Here is a 15,248-nt window from a genome sequence, read left to right as displayed (position 1 = left end):
GTCTTCTCCAACACCACAGTTCAAGCACATCAATTCTTCGGCACTCAGCTTTCTTTATAGTCCAACTCTCACATCCATACATGACTCCCTGAAAAACTGAAGAAATTAGATGGACCTTCGTCAGCAAAGTAATGTCTCTGCTTTTTAATATGCTGTTTAGGTTGGTGATAGCTTTCCTTCCAGAAAAAAATGGTGACCTCCAGAGGGGCTCAAGTATGTGCTGACAGTGACACTTCCCCCATTTTATGACATTTGGGAAAATAAACTTTTAAATTTGTTATGAAAATAGGTGATCAAGCCTTTTCTGTCTGTGTTGTTATAGGGGTGAGGCATGCGGAGGGGGTGGGGTGGGGCAGGGAGTGGAGGGTCTCTCTGGGAGCCTCAGGACTGAGCTCAGCCTGAGAGCCTGGAGTCTGGGCTTTGTTGAGCTGGGAGGATGGACGCTCACTGCTCAGCCTCACTGTGTCTACTCCTAGATTGACATAGAGATCAATGGCGACGCTGTGGATCTCCACATGAAGTTGGGCGACAACGGGGAAGCTTTCTTTGTAGAGGAAACAGAAGAGGAGTATGTAAGTCCTGGGGGGCGGGTCACGTTCGCCTCACACTCGTGGATGGTCACTGCTGGCTAGATGAGCTTTCACTTTGGGTTGAAGAACTGGGCTGTTGGAAGGGAGCTGGAGCGGGAGGAACTCCCGCCACCCCCAGCCCTGAGGTGCAGGCTGCCCGTGTGCGAAGGCCCTGGCACGGCCCCCGCTGTGCACGGCCCCCACTGTGCGCGTCCGCTGACTTTCTCAGGTGGCGCCTACACGGCCCACACCTTGGCCTGGGCATGCTCAACTCCACCTGAGTCATCGCAGATGCACAGCAGGCTGCGTCCCCGTGTGGACACGTGACCGTTAAACTTGGGAACACGTTTGAGGGTTCCGTTGGGGACATTACATCCCAGTCCTTGATAGTGAAGTGCATTAGTTTTTTATGATCTGGGGAGATTTAATTAATTGGCCTCTGCCCTTTATGTGTGATTGTTGCATATTTGGCCTCTTTCAGCAAGAGCACAACTGACCCCCTTCCCTGTGTATCCACTGATGTGAATGTGTCTATGCTGCTCCTGATTGATTTAAAGTGGCTGCTCTTAGAACCTCTTAGGGGGCATCATTAAATCTTTCATTGTGGAGAGTAAAATCTCAGAGCAAAAACAATAGCTTCAAGTTATTAAGGACAGAGAGCTACTTTTTTGTGTGTGTGTAAAGATGAACTGCTAGCTTGCTGCCATAAATTCCCAAAGGAAAACAACAGTGGAATGAGATTGTTCATCATTGTTCACTCGGGGCTGGCAGCGTCAGTACTGGTGTGGAAGGCAGCAGGAACCAGTGATTATGAAAGGGGACCTACCAGACCAGTGTTCCTCCTAGTATCTTAATTACTTGTTTTCATGTTGTGTCTTATTTGCATTTACTTGCCCTGGAGAAAAATTTTCCCTATCAGAGACACAGGTGAAAGGCAGAAAGAAGCAGTGAGTTATCAGGAGGATGAACATTTCTGATGTAACCTGTTGCGCTGATGAGGCTGCCTGTAAATCTGGCAGTGAGAGGATTGGGTGCTGGGAGCCTGTTCCCTGCTTCACACGTCACTTCTCGTGATTCCATTTAAAACTGCTCAGCAGAGTGTCAGCTTTCCAGCCTTTTTTTCCTATTCCGCATATGACCCAGTTGGTCAGATTTTCTTTAGCATAATGTGCTTTTCTTTAAAAATTACAAATTGCAGTTCATCCAACAACACTAGAATCACTACTGTCCACACAGACCGTGAAGAGAAGCCTCCCTTTCCAGCAGCTCCTGGTTTAAAGAGGGATAAACTACCAGGATCCCTCTGGCTTCCACTTACTGACCTTTTGTTTCTCCCACTGTTATCAACACCCCTGCTGAATCAGAAGTTCTAGACTGAGCTTCGTCCTTTCCGTCCCTGCATGATAATCCGTGGTATGGACGTTCGTTTCTCGAACCTTCCTTGTGCTGATGCACATCCAGCTCACCCGCCCGCCCCCCTCCCCCAACAGTGAGTCTATTCTGGCTGAGCTTCCACGTGCCCAGTGCTGACCCGGCATGTCCCTCTTCCACTATGTTCAGCCGCGTGGACCCACACGAGCTAAGGCTCAGCGGTGCAAGTGGGTGGGGACCTATGCAGGTGGTGGTCAGTGTGACTTTCTCACCTTTGGGAGCTAGGTAGGTGTTCTTTGTATCACTGTGAGGTTTAGGCTCAGCCAGAATCACTGCTGTTTTGATTCACCATAGGGTTTATCAAACTTTTCTTTCTCGTGTTCTCTTTAAGGAGAAGCTCCCTGCTTACCTGGCCACCTCACCAATCCCTACTGAAGATCAGTTCTTTACAGACATCGACAGCCCTTTGGTGAAACCAGGGGGAAATGAAAGACCTTCTCAGAGTTCGGACATTGCCCACATCCTGGAAGCAGAGACAGTCTTCACCCCCGGTTCTGTGAAAAAGAAAAAACGAAGGAGGAAGAAATGCAAACAGGACAGTAAGAAGGAGGAGCAGGCCGTGTCACCCCCTGCTGAGGACACCACGGGTGTGGACTTGAGCTCCGACGATGACAAGGGGGCCCGGTCGGCAAGGTAGGCAGGAGGGGCAGAAGGAAAGATGTCCAGGTGTGTGTCTGCCCCGAAAACCGTGCGCCTGGACACACGTGGCTCTGGGAAGGAGGAGGGTTTTCATGTGGGTGATGCTGCGTGCCGTCTCCAAGGCAGATGTGCAGTGGAGATGCTTACAACACCCAGCAGAGACCGCAGTGTACGACTATAATCACACCATCAGAAAGATGGCTCTGCTTTTCATCCACCAGGGCAGACAGGCTTGCAGGGTCCATAGGGGAGCTGAGTGCAGGGGCTGGAGGCCTCTGCTCCCCTCCTGACCATCTCTGGCCTCAGAGGACGCCCGTGTCAGTCTGCAGGGACGAGGGTCTCCGTGCCTCCCTCCCCTCCCCTTCATTCTGCTGCACAAAACAGACACTGACCAGCGCCCTTCTGCCCTGTGGAGAGGGGTCTTTTATGGGGCGCGTCCTGTTTCCAAAAGCAAACTTGATCATTAGTCACACTGAGATGGACTGACTGACCCTAAGCTGAGGGCAAGGGTCAGCTGGTGTCAGCAGTGAACTTTGGCCCTGGTCATTAGCAGCCCCTTATCTCTTAAATATGTGCTGCCAGCTGAATAGACGGAAGCTCATTTAGTCCCTCTGATTTATCCGTGTAGATGATTCAGGCCACTGACTGTGACTTTTTATTGGTTTTTGTCTCTGTGCTTTAGGAACTGGGGTGTATTTACATACAGTAATATTCATGGATCTAGGTGTGCAGTTCATTGAATCAATAGTTGTGAACATCACGGAACCTCTGTTGGCATTTGAATGAGAAAATTGTTTTACACAGTAAAGCTGAACTTGGAGCCATGATGTTAGGGGTTGTCTGTGAAGCCTGAAGTGCTCCAGACACACTCTCCACAAACTTCAGCTGGGCCTCCTCTACCACCCTGACCAGCGTTAGACCACCCGCCAGTCTGCAGTTCCTCTGCTGTTCAGGGTTGATGTGGACATTTGTGCTGCGTTTCAGCATAAAATCAGTGCTGCTCTTCCTTGTGCTCTCATCTGTACCCTCCCTTACATCCCCGTGCCACAGGCTCAGTTAGCCCCTCATGGTCAGCCCCCTGGTTGCCTGTCCTTGGATACAAGTGCATTTTGAATGTGCTCGGCAGGTTTTCGTGAATCACAGGACTAAAGCAAACCTCAGCATTAGCAGCTTTTTCCATCACTCTGATGGATCTGAACTAATGAGTTCTATTTTTGTCCACATTTTCCCAGAGAAGACATGTCCTACCTTCCAGGGCTTGTAAATTCTTAATGGTGCCTGGTCTCTTTCTCTCTCTCAATATTTTATTAAATCCAGTTTGCTTTGCTCTGTTGTTTGGTTTACTGTGTGTGTAGCGGGGGGAGCCGGAGAAGGCAATGGCAAGCCACTCCAGTACTGTTGGCTGGAAAATCCCATGGACAGTGGAGCCTGGTAGGCTGCAGTCCATGGGGTCGCTAAGAGTCGGACACGACTGAGCGACTTCACTTTCACTTTTTACTCTCATGCATTGGAGAAGGAAATGGCAACCCACTCCAGTGTTCTTTCTTGGAGAATCCCAGGGACGGCGGAGCCTGGTGGGCTGCCGTCTCTGGGGTCATACAGGGTCAGACACGACTGGAGTGACTTAGCAGCAGCAGCAGGCGGGGAGCGGTGTGTGTGTGTCGTTTAGTCGTGTCCTACTCTTTGTGAACCCATGGACTGTAGCCCACCAGGTTCCTGTGTCCATGGAGTTCTCCAGGCCAGGATACTGGAGTGGGTAGCCATTCCCTTCTCCAGCGGATCTTCCTGACTCAGGGGTTGAACCCAGGTCTCCAACATTGCAGGCAGATTCTTTACTGTCTGAGCCACCAGGGAAGCCCCATCTTTTATACTGTGGTGAAATATATTCCAAAGATACACTTAAAGAAAAAATTTTCCATTTTTTCCATTATGTCCATACAACATAAAGAACATATATGTTGCTCTTTTCAAACGTTTTTCAAATATGTGAATAGTAATAGGCCAGGCTGTACTACCCTTTCAAATTTGGCAGATAAGGACTTTTCATAGCAATTGATTTCCCTTTCTGCTTTTACCATTGGGATCTCCTCTTTTAACAAATGCAGTATTTTTATCTGGATATCATCAGCCTTTTACATGATATATCTTTCCTCTTAAATGAGGTGGTTTGCCAGAGCTCAGTCTTTCTGAGACAAAAGAGATGAGGGTTAGGGAAACCTGAATTAGGAAGTGCGGCCAAAAGGAAAAATAGTTACGTATCAGAGTTGGTGGTAAACCAGAGCATGTTGAATTAAGATGTAAAGAAGAGAAGAGGTAATACAAATTAATAAAATGATTTCTATCTGTATTTTTTGTCTACTAATTAAGTGATAGATAAATTCTACTCCAGGGAAAAAAAAAAAGTGTAGTGAAGAGCTTTGGCCAGTGTTCTTAGTTCCAATTCAACCTCCACTCCTGATTGCAGGTGAGCCGATTTTTTGTTGTCGATTTGGTTTCCTCACATACAACCAAGTTATTAGTCTCTTTCTCAAGTTTAAGGAAGTGCTCTGTAAACTTAATCAGCATCTACAGAGCAAATGGGATCGCTAATATCCCATAAAAAATCAATGGCTGTATTATATTCATGTCCTACCTTAGCAAGATGATAAATTCCTTTGTTTTGATAATGCATTTGGGGGCAAATTCTGATGTTTTTAATGGATAAGTTTGTATCAACTAACTTCAGGCATGCCTAGTTCTCTGCCTTTGGCAGAGCAACAGAAGCATCAGATAAGATTGGGAAGGACTGAGTCAGTCTGCACACTGTCCTTTCCCATATTAGTGCCAATAGTAACATCGACCCTAGTGGCAGTATTTTAACATCATGGCCCCTTCTGATCCTGTTCCAATTTCTTGAACCACACCTTCCTTCTTGATTTATTAAAAATACAAGCTGTTTTTTTCCCATGTAGCTTGCAAATTGTTAGTATGCTTTGTAAAAACAGTAATGGCAGAAGGCAAGTGACTGGCTCTTTGCTCGCTGTAATCTCATCTATAAAATGATGAGAGCATGACAGCCTTGAGTGAGGAATTGAAGGAAGTGGGTGTGAAATGCCCATCACCTACTGAAAGCTCAAATAGTGGCTACACTAGTGGCTAGATGGCAATGGCACCCCACTCCAGTACTCTTGCCTAGAAAATCCCATGGATGGAGGAGCCTGGTGGGCTGCAGTCCATGGGGTCGCTACGAGTCAGACATGACTGAGCGACTTCACTTTCCCTTTTCACTTTCACACATTGGAGAAGGAAATGGCAACCCACTCCAGTGTTCTTGCCTGGAGAATCCCAGGGACGGGGGAGCCTGATGGGCTGCCGTCTGTGGGGTCACACGGAGTCGGACACGACTGAAGTGACTTAGCAGCAGCAGCAGCAGTCTCATGTCTGTCCTGGTAGAACATTAAAGTTTCTGTAAGGAACTCTTGAGTTTGTATCATATTTAGTGTTTGCACTTTTCCGAGTTTTTCTATGTACTTTGCAGTGCTTTCAACATGATGCGTTACATGAATCTCACATTGACTCTTGTCGCGTGCACAGGCCAAGGGATAAATTTCTAACTAAAGATGAAAAACTAGGACCCTCAGTGCTTCTGACGGGTGTTTTCAAGGTTATATGGCCAATTAGTTCTATTAACTCTGCAAATCAGGAAAACCAAAGGGTAAGTTAATTCAGACATTATAGCAGTAGTTCAGTCTTCTACAGTTCCAGGGTCTGAGAATGAATTTTGAAAGCATCAGTCAGACTTTTGTGTCATCTTCCTCACATCCCTACATCCTGCAGATTCTAACTTAGAGAAAGTTCTCAGACTGAAAATAAGTTCTGGGTTTTTAAGAGTTTTTTTCCTGTATTTTTGAATTTTTAAGCCATAGCTTTTGTCTTTGAGCTTCCCTGGTGGCTCAGATGGTAAAGCGTCTACCTACAATGCGGGAGACCCGGGTTCGATCCCTGGGTTGGGAAGAGCTCCTGGAGAAGGAAATGGCAACCCACTCCAGTACTCTTGCCTGGAGAATCCCACGGACGTAGGAGCCTGGTAAGCTACAGTCCATGGGGTCACAAAGAGTCGGACACACTGAGTGACTTAAGCTAAGCTAAGCTTTGTCTTCAGCTATCTGCTTGCTTCCATTTTCTGTAACATGCAGGAGAGTGTAGTGAAAAGAACACAGGATTGCTTGCTTTGAATCCAACTACTTACTAGCTTTTTTACTTTGGGCAAGTTACTAAACTCCTCTAGGTCCCTGATTAAGTAATACCTAAGGTAGGATTTTGGAGAAGGCAATGGCACCCCACTGCAGAACTCTTGCCTGGAAAATCCCATGGGTGGTGGAGCCTGGTGGGCTGCAGTCCATGGGGTCGCTAAGAGTCGGACATGACTGACTTCACTTTCACTTTTCACTTTCATGCCCTGGAGAAGGAAATAGCAACCCACTCCAGTGTTCTTGCCTGGAGAATCCCAGGGACGGGGGAGCCTGGTGGGCTGCCGCCTGTGGGGTCGCACAGAGTCGGACACGACTGAAGCGACTTAGCAGCAGCAGCAAGGTAGGATTTTACTGCTTCAGATTTGTAAGGATTGGATGCAGTATACAATAAACCCTTAGTCTGCTTCTTGTAGTCTCTGAGTCGAGTACACCTGCTGCTGCTGAGTCACTTCAGTCGTGTCCAACTCTGTGTGACCCCATAGACGGAAGCCCACCAGGCCCCCCCGTCCCTGGGATTCTCCAGGCAAGAACACTGGAGTGGGTTGCCATTTCCTTCTCCAATGTGTGAAAGGGAAAAGTGAAAGTAAAGTTGCTCAGTCGTGTCCGACCCCTAGCGACCCCACGGACTGCAGCCTACCAGGCTTCTCCATCCATGGGATTTTCTAGGCAAGAGTACTGGAGTAGCTTGCCATTGCCTTCTCCCAAGTACGCCTACCGGATGTAAAAAGGAGTTTTTAATCACATCTTTTCCGTCCCTCCTTTTTATCCCACGGTTGAATGGTGATTGCAGTGGTGTCCAGTAGGTGGCACCAGTGAACCCCGTTCTCCTTCGTGGTATGTAATGTCCGTGACTCAGTCATGTCTGCCTCTTCGACTCTCACGGACTGTAGACCGCCAGGCTCCTCAGTCTAGAGATTTCCCGTCTAAGAAACTTAGTTGTTAATGGTTCATTTGACTTTCTTCTTTTCTGTCAGTGTGTCATAATTGGGGGATATTATGAAACTGGTGTAAGTGACATTGTTCTGTCTCTTTGATTTTTTTTTTTTTTCTTTCACAGAAGATCTTCAAATGCTTCCTTAAAGGAAGAAGAACATAAGGAGCCCCTGCTCTTCCATTCTGGAGACCACTACCCCTTGTCTGATGGAGATTGGTCCCCTTTAGACAAGTAAGTGTTCTGGAGATGGTTTCATTTCTTACAGGAAGGATAAGCTGAGTAGCTTTTTCGTTACTCCACATGTTGATGCTTCTGTGTCTTTCATACAGAAGAGAACTGAAGGTATGTTTTCCACATGGGTGTGGACCTTCCCCCTCAGTAATTCCCTTGTCCCTAAACTTGATCCGACTTATTCTCAGGGTTGGCCAGTATGGACCTGTATAATCAGTATAGAATCTGACCCTCTACAGTTCTTATTGGTGTGAACTGCTCTCTGTGTAACTGAGTAATGCCATGAAGAAATGTGCAGTCACACTATAAAATTACCTTTCTCATTGATTTCTGGTGAGACTCAAGTGGGATAATTATATTATTGAGGACCCGGCAAGTCCACAGTAAATGCTAGTTGGCATTGTTGTTATTAAAGAACTCAAGTGGGAAAAGTAGCCATTTTTCGTATCTGCAGGTGAAATTGACATATTCAGACTTTTACTTCTCTGTATTTCCTTTCCTCTGTTGAGCTCAGCAAGACCAAAATTCCCAACTTCAACATCATCATGTTTCTTTGTCCCGTGTTTGCAGCCCCTACCCCCCGGTGGCCTGTCCCAAGAGCGACTCAGAGCTGGAAGTGAAGCCCGCCGGGAGTCTGCTCAGATCCGAGTCCCACATGGAGTGGACGTGGGGCGGGTTCCCAGAGTCCACCAAGGTAGAGGGTTCCCTGCTGGAGGTGGAGGGCAGTTTTTGCACCAGTGACAGGAGTGAAAGGGGGGTGGTGCCCTTGTGTGGTCACAAGAGTGAAGCCACGTTAACACCGCTTACAGCATTCATGCTGTGTTCACAATAGAAGGAATCCAGCAGTGTAGTCAATAATGTTGACGGTTAATTTAACATTTTAATCAGGAAAAATTGTTAAGTACCTAAAGGAAAGTAAAACTTCCACTGAAAGTTTAGGCAATTGATTATGAAAACTCTTGTCAGCTCTTAGTGAAAGAAGAAAATATTGGAACGATGCTTTTCTTGAGAGGGCAAAAAATGTAGTGTTTTGAAAATACACATTTTGCTTTTTACGTTGTTGTGACAGGGCCTTGAGGTAGTACAGGCAGGCCTCAATTCCCTGGAGTGATCAAGTGTTCTCCCTCTATCATCTGAAATATTCACGTGTCCCGTCTTCTCCAGTGCTTAGATCTTTATAGTAGAACAGTTATAAATGTTATGTTTGTAAGTATCATAACAGCGAACAAAATGCAGTTAATAGTTTTTCCCACTATTTAATTATGAACTGTTGTACACATATAAAACTATGTGTTTAGTGAATGTGTGTTAGTTATAAATAAAATTAACACATGCACCAGCATCCAGGTTAGGAAACAGAGTTAGCAGATACCTTCGATGGTAGTTTAATGTTGAAACAATGCCCGTTTCAGGTCAGCAAACGGGAGCGGTCTGAGCATCACCCCAGGACAGCAATGATCACGCCGTCAGAAAACACCCACTTCCGGGTGATCCCCAGCGAGGACAGCCTCCTGAGTGAGGTCGAGAAGGATGCTTCCATGGGGGAAACGGTCTGCACCATCGTGAAGCCCAAGCCACGGGCCCCAGGGAAGCAGCATGGTGGGGCAGCCTTGGCAGCGGGCCCTCAGGAGCCCCCCACGGGGTTGGATGCCCCCCACCTGCCTCCCTCTCCCCCCTTCGTGGAGGCTCCTTCAGAAGCTCGACCAGCCGCTAAGGTCGACTCGCCCTCCAAGAAGAGAGGTAATCGGGGCTTTGTTTTGACCTTGGCAGCTCCGAATCTAGGTAGTAAATTATTTCAGGGTTTCAGGTGATACACGGGGCCCCCTCCTCCCGACCGGGACCTGCCACACCAGCATGGGGATGGGGGTGTGCTTAGTGTGGCTTCCCCATAGAGCCAGCGCTGACCTCCTCTCTCTCCTGGCCATGACTGCTGACAAGCATTCTCTGAAAAAATTATGAAGATATTAAAGTCAATTAGTGAGTAAAATTAATCCCTTTAAGTGTTAGTTGCTCAGTCATTTCCAACTCTTTGCAGCTCCATGGACTGTGGCCCACCAGGCTACTCTGTCCTTGGGATTCTCCAGGCAAGAATATTGGAGTGTGTTGCTGTTCCCTTTTTCAGGGCATCCTCCCGACCCAGTGTTTGAACTTGGGCCTCCTGCATTGCAGGCAGATTCTTTACCATCTGAGCCACCAAGGAAGCCAGGCTTCAGAAGTATGTGAACTGAGAACTTCCAGATGTACAAGCTGGATTTTAGAAAAGGCAGAGGACCCAGAGATCAAATTGCCAACATCCGTTGGATCATAAAGAAAAGCAAGGGAATTCCAGAAAAAAATCTACATCTGCTTCATTGACCATGCTTAAAGCCTTTGACTGTGTGGATCACAACAAACTGCAAAATTCTTAAAGGGATGGGAATACCAGACCACCTTACCTGCCTTCTGAGAAACCTGTGTGCGGATCAAGAAACGACAGTTAGAACCTAACACGGAACAGACGACTGGTTCAAAATTGGGAAAAGAGTCCAACAAGGCTCTATGTTGTCACCCTGCTTCTTTAACCTCTGTGCAGAGTACATCATGCAAAATGCCGGTCTGGATGAAGCATAAGCTGGAATCAAGATTTCTGGGAGAAATATCAACAATCTCAGGTATGCAGATGGAGAAGGCAATGGCACCCCACTCCAGTACTCTTGCCTGGAAAATCCTATGGATGGAGGAGCCTGGAAGGCTGCAGTCCATGGGGTCACGAAGAGTCGGACACGACTGAGCGACTTTACTTTCACTTTTTACTTTCATGCATTGGAGAAGGAAATGACAACCCACTGCAGTGTTCTTGCCTTCAGAATCCCAGGGACGGGGTAGCCTGGTAGGCTGCCGTCTATGGGGTCGCACAGAGTCGGACACGACTGAAGTGACTTAGCAGCAACAGCAGGTATCCAGATGATACCTCTCTAATGGCAAAAAGTGAAGAAGAACTAAAGCGCCTCTTGATGAGGATGAAAAAAGAGTGAAAAATATGGCTTAAAACTCAACATTCAAAAATTAAGATCATGGCATCCGGTCCCATCACTTCATGGCAAATAGATGGGGAAAAAGTGGAAGCAGTAGCATTTTATTTTCTTAGGCTCCAGAATCACTGTGGATGGTGACTGCAGCCACAAAATTAAAAGATGCTTGCTTCTTGGAAGAAAATCTATGACAAACCTAGACAACGTATTAAAAAGCAGAGAGATTACTTTGCTGACAAAGGTCCATCTTGTCAAGGCTGTGGTTTTTCCAGTAGTCATGTAGGGATGTGGGAGTTGTAACATAAAGTTCAGTGTTGAAAAATTGATGCTTTTGAACTGTGGTGCTGGAGAAGACTCTTGAGAGTCCCTTGGACTGCACGGAGATCAAACCAGTCAGTCCTAAAGGAAATTGACTCTGAATATTTATTGGAAGGATTGATGGTAGAGCTGTAGCTCGAATACTTTGACCACCTGATAGGAAGCGCTAACTCATTGGAAAAGACCCTGATGTGCTGGGAACGATGAGGGCAAAAGAAGAAGGGGGCAGCAGAGAATGGAATGGTTAGGTAGCATCACCGATTCAGTGGATGTGAGTTTGAGCAAGCTCTGGGGGAGATAGCGAAGGACAGGTAAGCCTGGTGTGCTGTTGTTCGTGGGGTTGCAAAGAGTCGGACACTGCTAAGCAACTGAGCACTCATGCACGTTCATATATAATAAGAAACCATACTGTCATGTATAGACTTAGGGCCCAGGATTCACATGAGAGAAGATGAAAGAATGCCAGATGCAGCCCGTGTTTATTGGATAGCTGTCAGGAGTGCTGACCTCTTTCACCTGGATGGGTGAGAAACAGCAGTTGGGGGTAGGTTAGATGACGCCTTTAAAAGTACACTGCAGGTCTGGTCGTGGTTGGTTGTATGTGCAAACCTTTGTTTTCTTGCAGTTGTAAAGGAGGAGTAACCAGGTTCTCATCTCTGATGTGTTTCTTTTTTTTTTAATATAAAAACAGGTGTCCACAAGAGAAGCCAACATCAGGGGCCTGATGATATTTACCTGGACGACCTGAAAGCGCTGGAACCTGAGGTTGCCGCTCTCTATTTCCCCAAAAGGTAGTGGGTTTATACTGCAGAGTGGGCAACTCTGAAATGTTCTAGATGTTTCCAGAGGAAAGCATTCGAAAAAGGAGCGAGGGGCTGGTATTCTTCAGCGAACTTGAATTCTTGCTTCAGATTTTGGAAAATCCAGAAACTGTGCGTGTGTTGTCTTTACCTGTTTGTGAAGAAACGTTCAGCACAGTGAGCCGGTGCCCCCGTCAAGCTCATGTAGGAAGGTCGTAACGTGGACGTGACGTCAGATTAGCTCTTCCTGTTCAGTAGCATTGTTTCCTTTGTTATGTATTTAGAGGTGATACATCTTTATTCAGAGACACTTTACAACGCAGGCCTCCACTGTTCAATGAGGCTCCGCTTACAGGCCTGGATCTGGTGGGGCCCCTTCCAGGGCCTTTCCAAACTTCCCTTCCTCCTTTCCAAGCCATCCCTTCCTCCTCTGTGACTCCCTGCTTGGAATAACTCCAGAATCTTAGCAGTGATAAACTTCGGCGGTTTTCCCAAGGCCATTTCCATTCTTGGGGAAATTCCATTTTATTAAATATTCTATGATAACAAAGAACAGTGTTTACTTTTCCCTGTGTTCTCATGGCTTGGATACACTGAACCATAGTCACACATAATTAAATGCTTTTAAACAAATTGTTGAAAAGCATATCTGAAGGTTTTATTTAAAATAGACAGGATTGATGTGAGGATACTTAATTTTTACAGATATTTTTGCAGGATCCTTAAAACGCTCTCCTAACTTTCGCCCGTTTGTTTGGAACAGTAGTTGGGTTTTTAAGAAGAGCGAACTGAAATTGGTCCTTTTGTTTTTCATTCAGAAAGTTAAAACGTAAGCTGTCTTGACATTACTTCTTTGTTTCTGATATCCCAGTCCTTAATCATTTGTTTACACTGGGAGAGATGTAAGACATTTGTTCGTTTCCTTTTTTAAAACATGGGGAGCATGACTGCTGCAGTGGGGTCACCCTGTGCTGTTGTAGCCTGGCCATCTGGGGCCGTAGCCGCTCATGTCGTGAGTGATTGTTTCTGGAAGCAAGACAGGGAGGCTGTTGGAATGCTCACAGGCATTCGTTTTATCTTCGTGATCACTGGCACCCTGACTGAAGAGCTAGTGTTTGTAACTAGAGCTGAACTTGACCCTGAAGCACAGTCTCGTGGTTCTAGCAGCCCGTTGTTGCATCGGTAGGTGTCCTCCATGTATTCTGTTGGGGTCACACCAGCTTCTGTAACTGGTGAAACTCACGACCTCAGTGGCTTGACCGCAGCAGTTCATTTCTTGCTCATGTGATGGTGTTGGTGGGGGCCTTGCACACAGGGGCTCCGGAGAACCAGCCCCTCCCATCCTGAGGCTCCGCCATCGCCATGGGGCCTTGGCAGGGAAAGGGGAGGGCCGCTGGGGGCGCAGTTTTCAGGGGCCTGGCTTGGGAAGGAGGCGGCACACGCCTTCTGTCCATAGGGACAGCACAGTCGTCTGATCACATGGCTACTCCTGACTGCAGGGGGCCACCCATGTGCCCAGGAGGGTGAGGACGTGGTGCTTGTGTTTGACCCCGAGGTCAGCCTTGCTGGGGCCCCAGCACAGCGGCGGCATTTACTGCTTAGGTGGCCTTGGCTTTTTCACCGTCTCCAATTAGCAGCACATTCTGTTGATCCGATTAATCTCAAAACTGTGTTGTGGATGTGCATCGCTCAGTCCCAGACACCAGAATCTTCTCTTCAAAGGCTCAAGTGCAAAACGTGGTAGTGTTTGAAGCTGCTTTCTGTTTATGACTGAGCTGTACTCTGCTGCCACCTACTGCTCAAATTTCAGATTTTTTTCTAAAGATCATGTAACTTCATGAGATGACATGCATTTATATACTGGCTTTTAAAAAAATAAAAGAATTTAAAAATTCTAGAAGTATTTCAGTTACATTAAGTATCTGTTCAAAAGGTGTAGAGTAGGAAACATTCATGACTAAGAGATGTAAGGTCATTTCCATGTCCTTTCTCTCTCAAATTTATGCTCCATTACGAAGTTTCCTTTAGGATCAGCTTCTAAAACCTGGCTTTCACACCTTGTTTAGAAAACTGAAAACATTGAGTAACCTCGTCTTTGGTTCTGGGGCTCACCAGTGTAGGAACAGTTTATTTCTGGTTTCTTGGTGCATTTCTTTCTTGAGGTGTGTCCATCCTCCTGAGAATTTTTACTTGGTTAATTTCTTTGTTTTGTTTTCATTAAGTAGCAAATTAATTTAGAAAAGCCTTGTTTTTAACAATAATACAACCTTGGACTACAGCAGTTTTCTCTGAGATGAGTATGGTACCACAGCCTTTTGTAGGAAGTTAAGATAAGGTTTCCAGACATCAGGTTTTTCTTACCCTGTCATTTTTGTCATGTAAATAAATGCTGGTAAGTCTTTCATGCCTTTAATTTAAATCAGAAAGGCCATCAGTGATGGTTCGCGTGACTGAGTGATTGGTGTGTGCATGTTTACTGTGTCTGTTAATTTCTCGGCAGTGCTGTTGGATTGTCTCAGTGTCGTCTAGGATAGGGGTCTGAGCACTGCCTAAGCAAAGCTGCGTCTGGGGCAGGGAGCCCCAAGCTTGGCCGTCGGGCTCAGGGCAGGGGTGTGATAGCCAGTGCCTTTTCCCCCACAGTGAGTCGGAGCCCGGCTCCCGGCAGTGGCCTGAGTCCGACACGCTGTCCGGCTCCCAGTCCCCCCAGTCGGTGGGCAGCGCGGCGGCCGACAGCGGCACCGAGTGCCTCTCGGACTCCGCCATGGACCTGCCCGACGTCACCCTGTCGCTCTGCGGCGGCCTCAGCGAGAACGGAGAGATCTCCAAAGGTAGGCGGGCAGCCTTGTCCACCCTGGGTGGTGGAGCCATGCCGGGCATGCAGCCCTGGGGTCTCATGGAGGTGGTGGGGTCTCCCTTGGACGTCAGACTCTTCGCCCCTCATTTAGGAGCCTCGTGTTGGGGTGACCCAGCGTGTCGGTGGGTGGGAGGGCTGTGGGCCTGGGGGCAGGTTCTCAGGCGGCCCTATGTACTAGGCGGCCGGGGTCAGCTCAGCCCAGAGCCTAAGCACAAGAGGAGGGCTTCAT

At 47.2% G+C, this 15,248-nt stretch overlaps 1 protein-coding gene across 6 annotated transcripts in view; it reads left to right on the top strand.

The window, feature by feature from the left end:
- The window catches only part of LPIN2 (lipin 2), an 82,247-nt gene that overhangs the window by 55,275 nt on the left and 11,724 nt on the right, over window positions 1-15,248 (top strand). For 4 of the 6 annotated variants that reach the window (XM_055417147.2, XM_055417148.2, XM_055417145.2 and 1 more), the window contains 7 exons: window positions 477-572; window positions 2,332-2,633; window positions 7,929-8,036; window positions 8,607-8,730; window positions 9,449-9,776; window positions 12,057-12,156; window positions 14,806-14,993. In XM_055417147.2, the coding sequence (XP_055273122.2) occupies window positions 477-572; window positions 2,332-2,633; window positions 7,929-8,036; window positions 8,607-8,730; window positions 9,449-9,776; window positions 12,057-12,156; window positions 14,806-14,993 (1,246 nt within the window). The remainder of the gene's footprint in view (window positions 1-476; window positions 573-2,331; window positions 2,634-7,928; window positions 8,037-8,606; window positions 8,731-9,448; window positions 9,777-12,056; window positions 12,157-14,805; window positions 14,994-15,248) is intronic. The other 2 variants (XM_088833382.1, XM_088833383.1) reach the window with 2 other exon arrangements.

This window comes from Moschus berezovskii, chromosome 28, assembly GCF_049115385.1.
Source record: "Moschus berezovskii isolate FMDL1 chromosome 28, NW_MosBer_1.0, whole genome shotgun sequence".
NCBI lineage: Eukaryota > Metazoa > Chordata > Mammalia > Artiodactyla > Moschidae > Moschus > Moschus berezovskii.
This window is presented reverse-complemented; position numbering and strand designations above follow the sequence as displayed.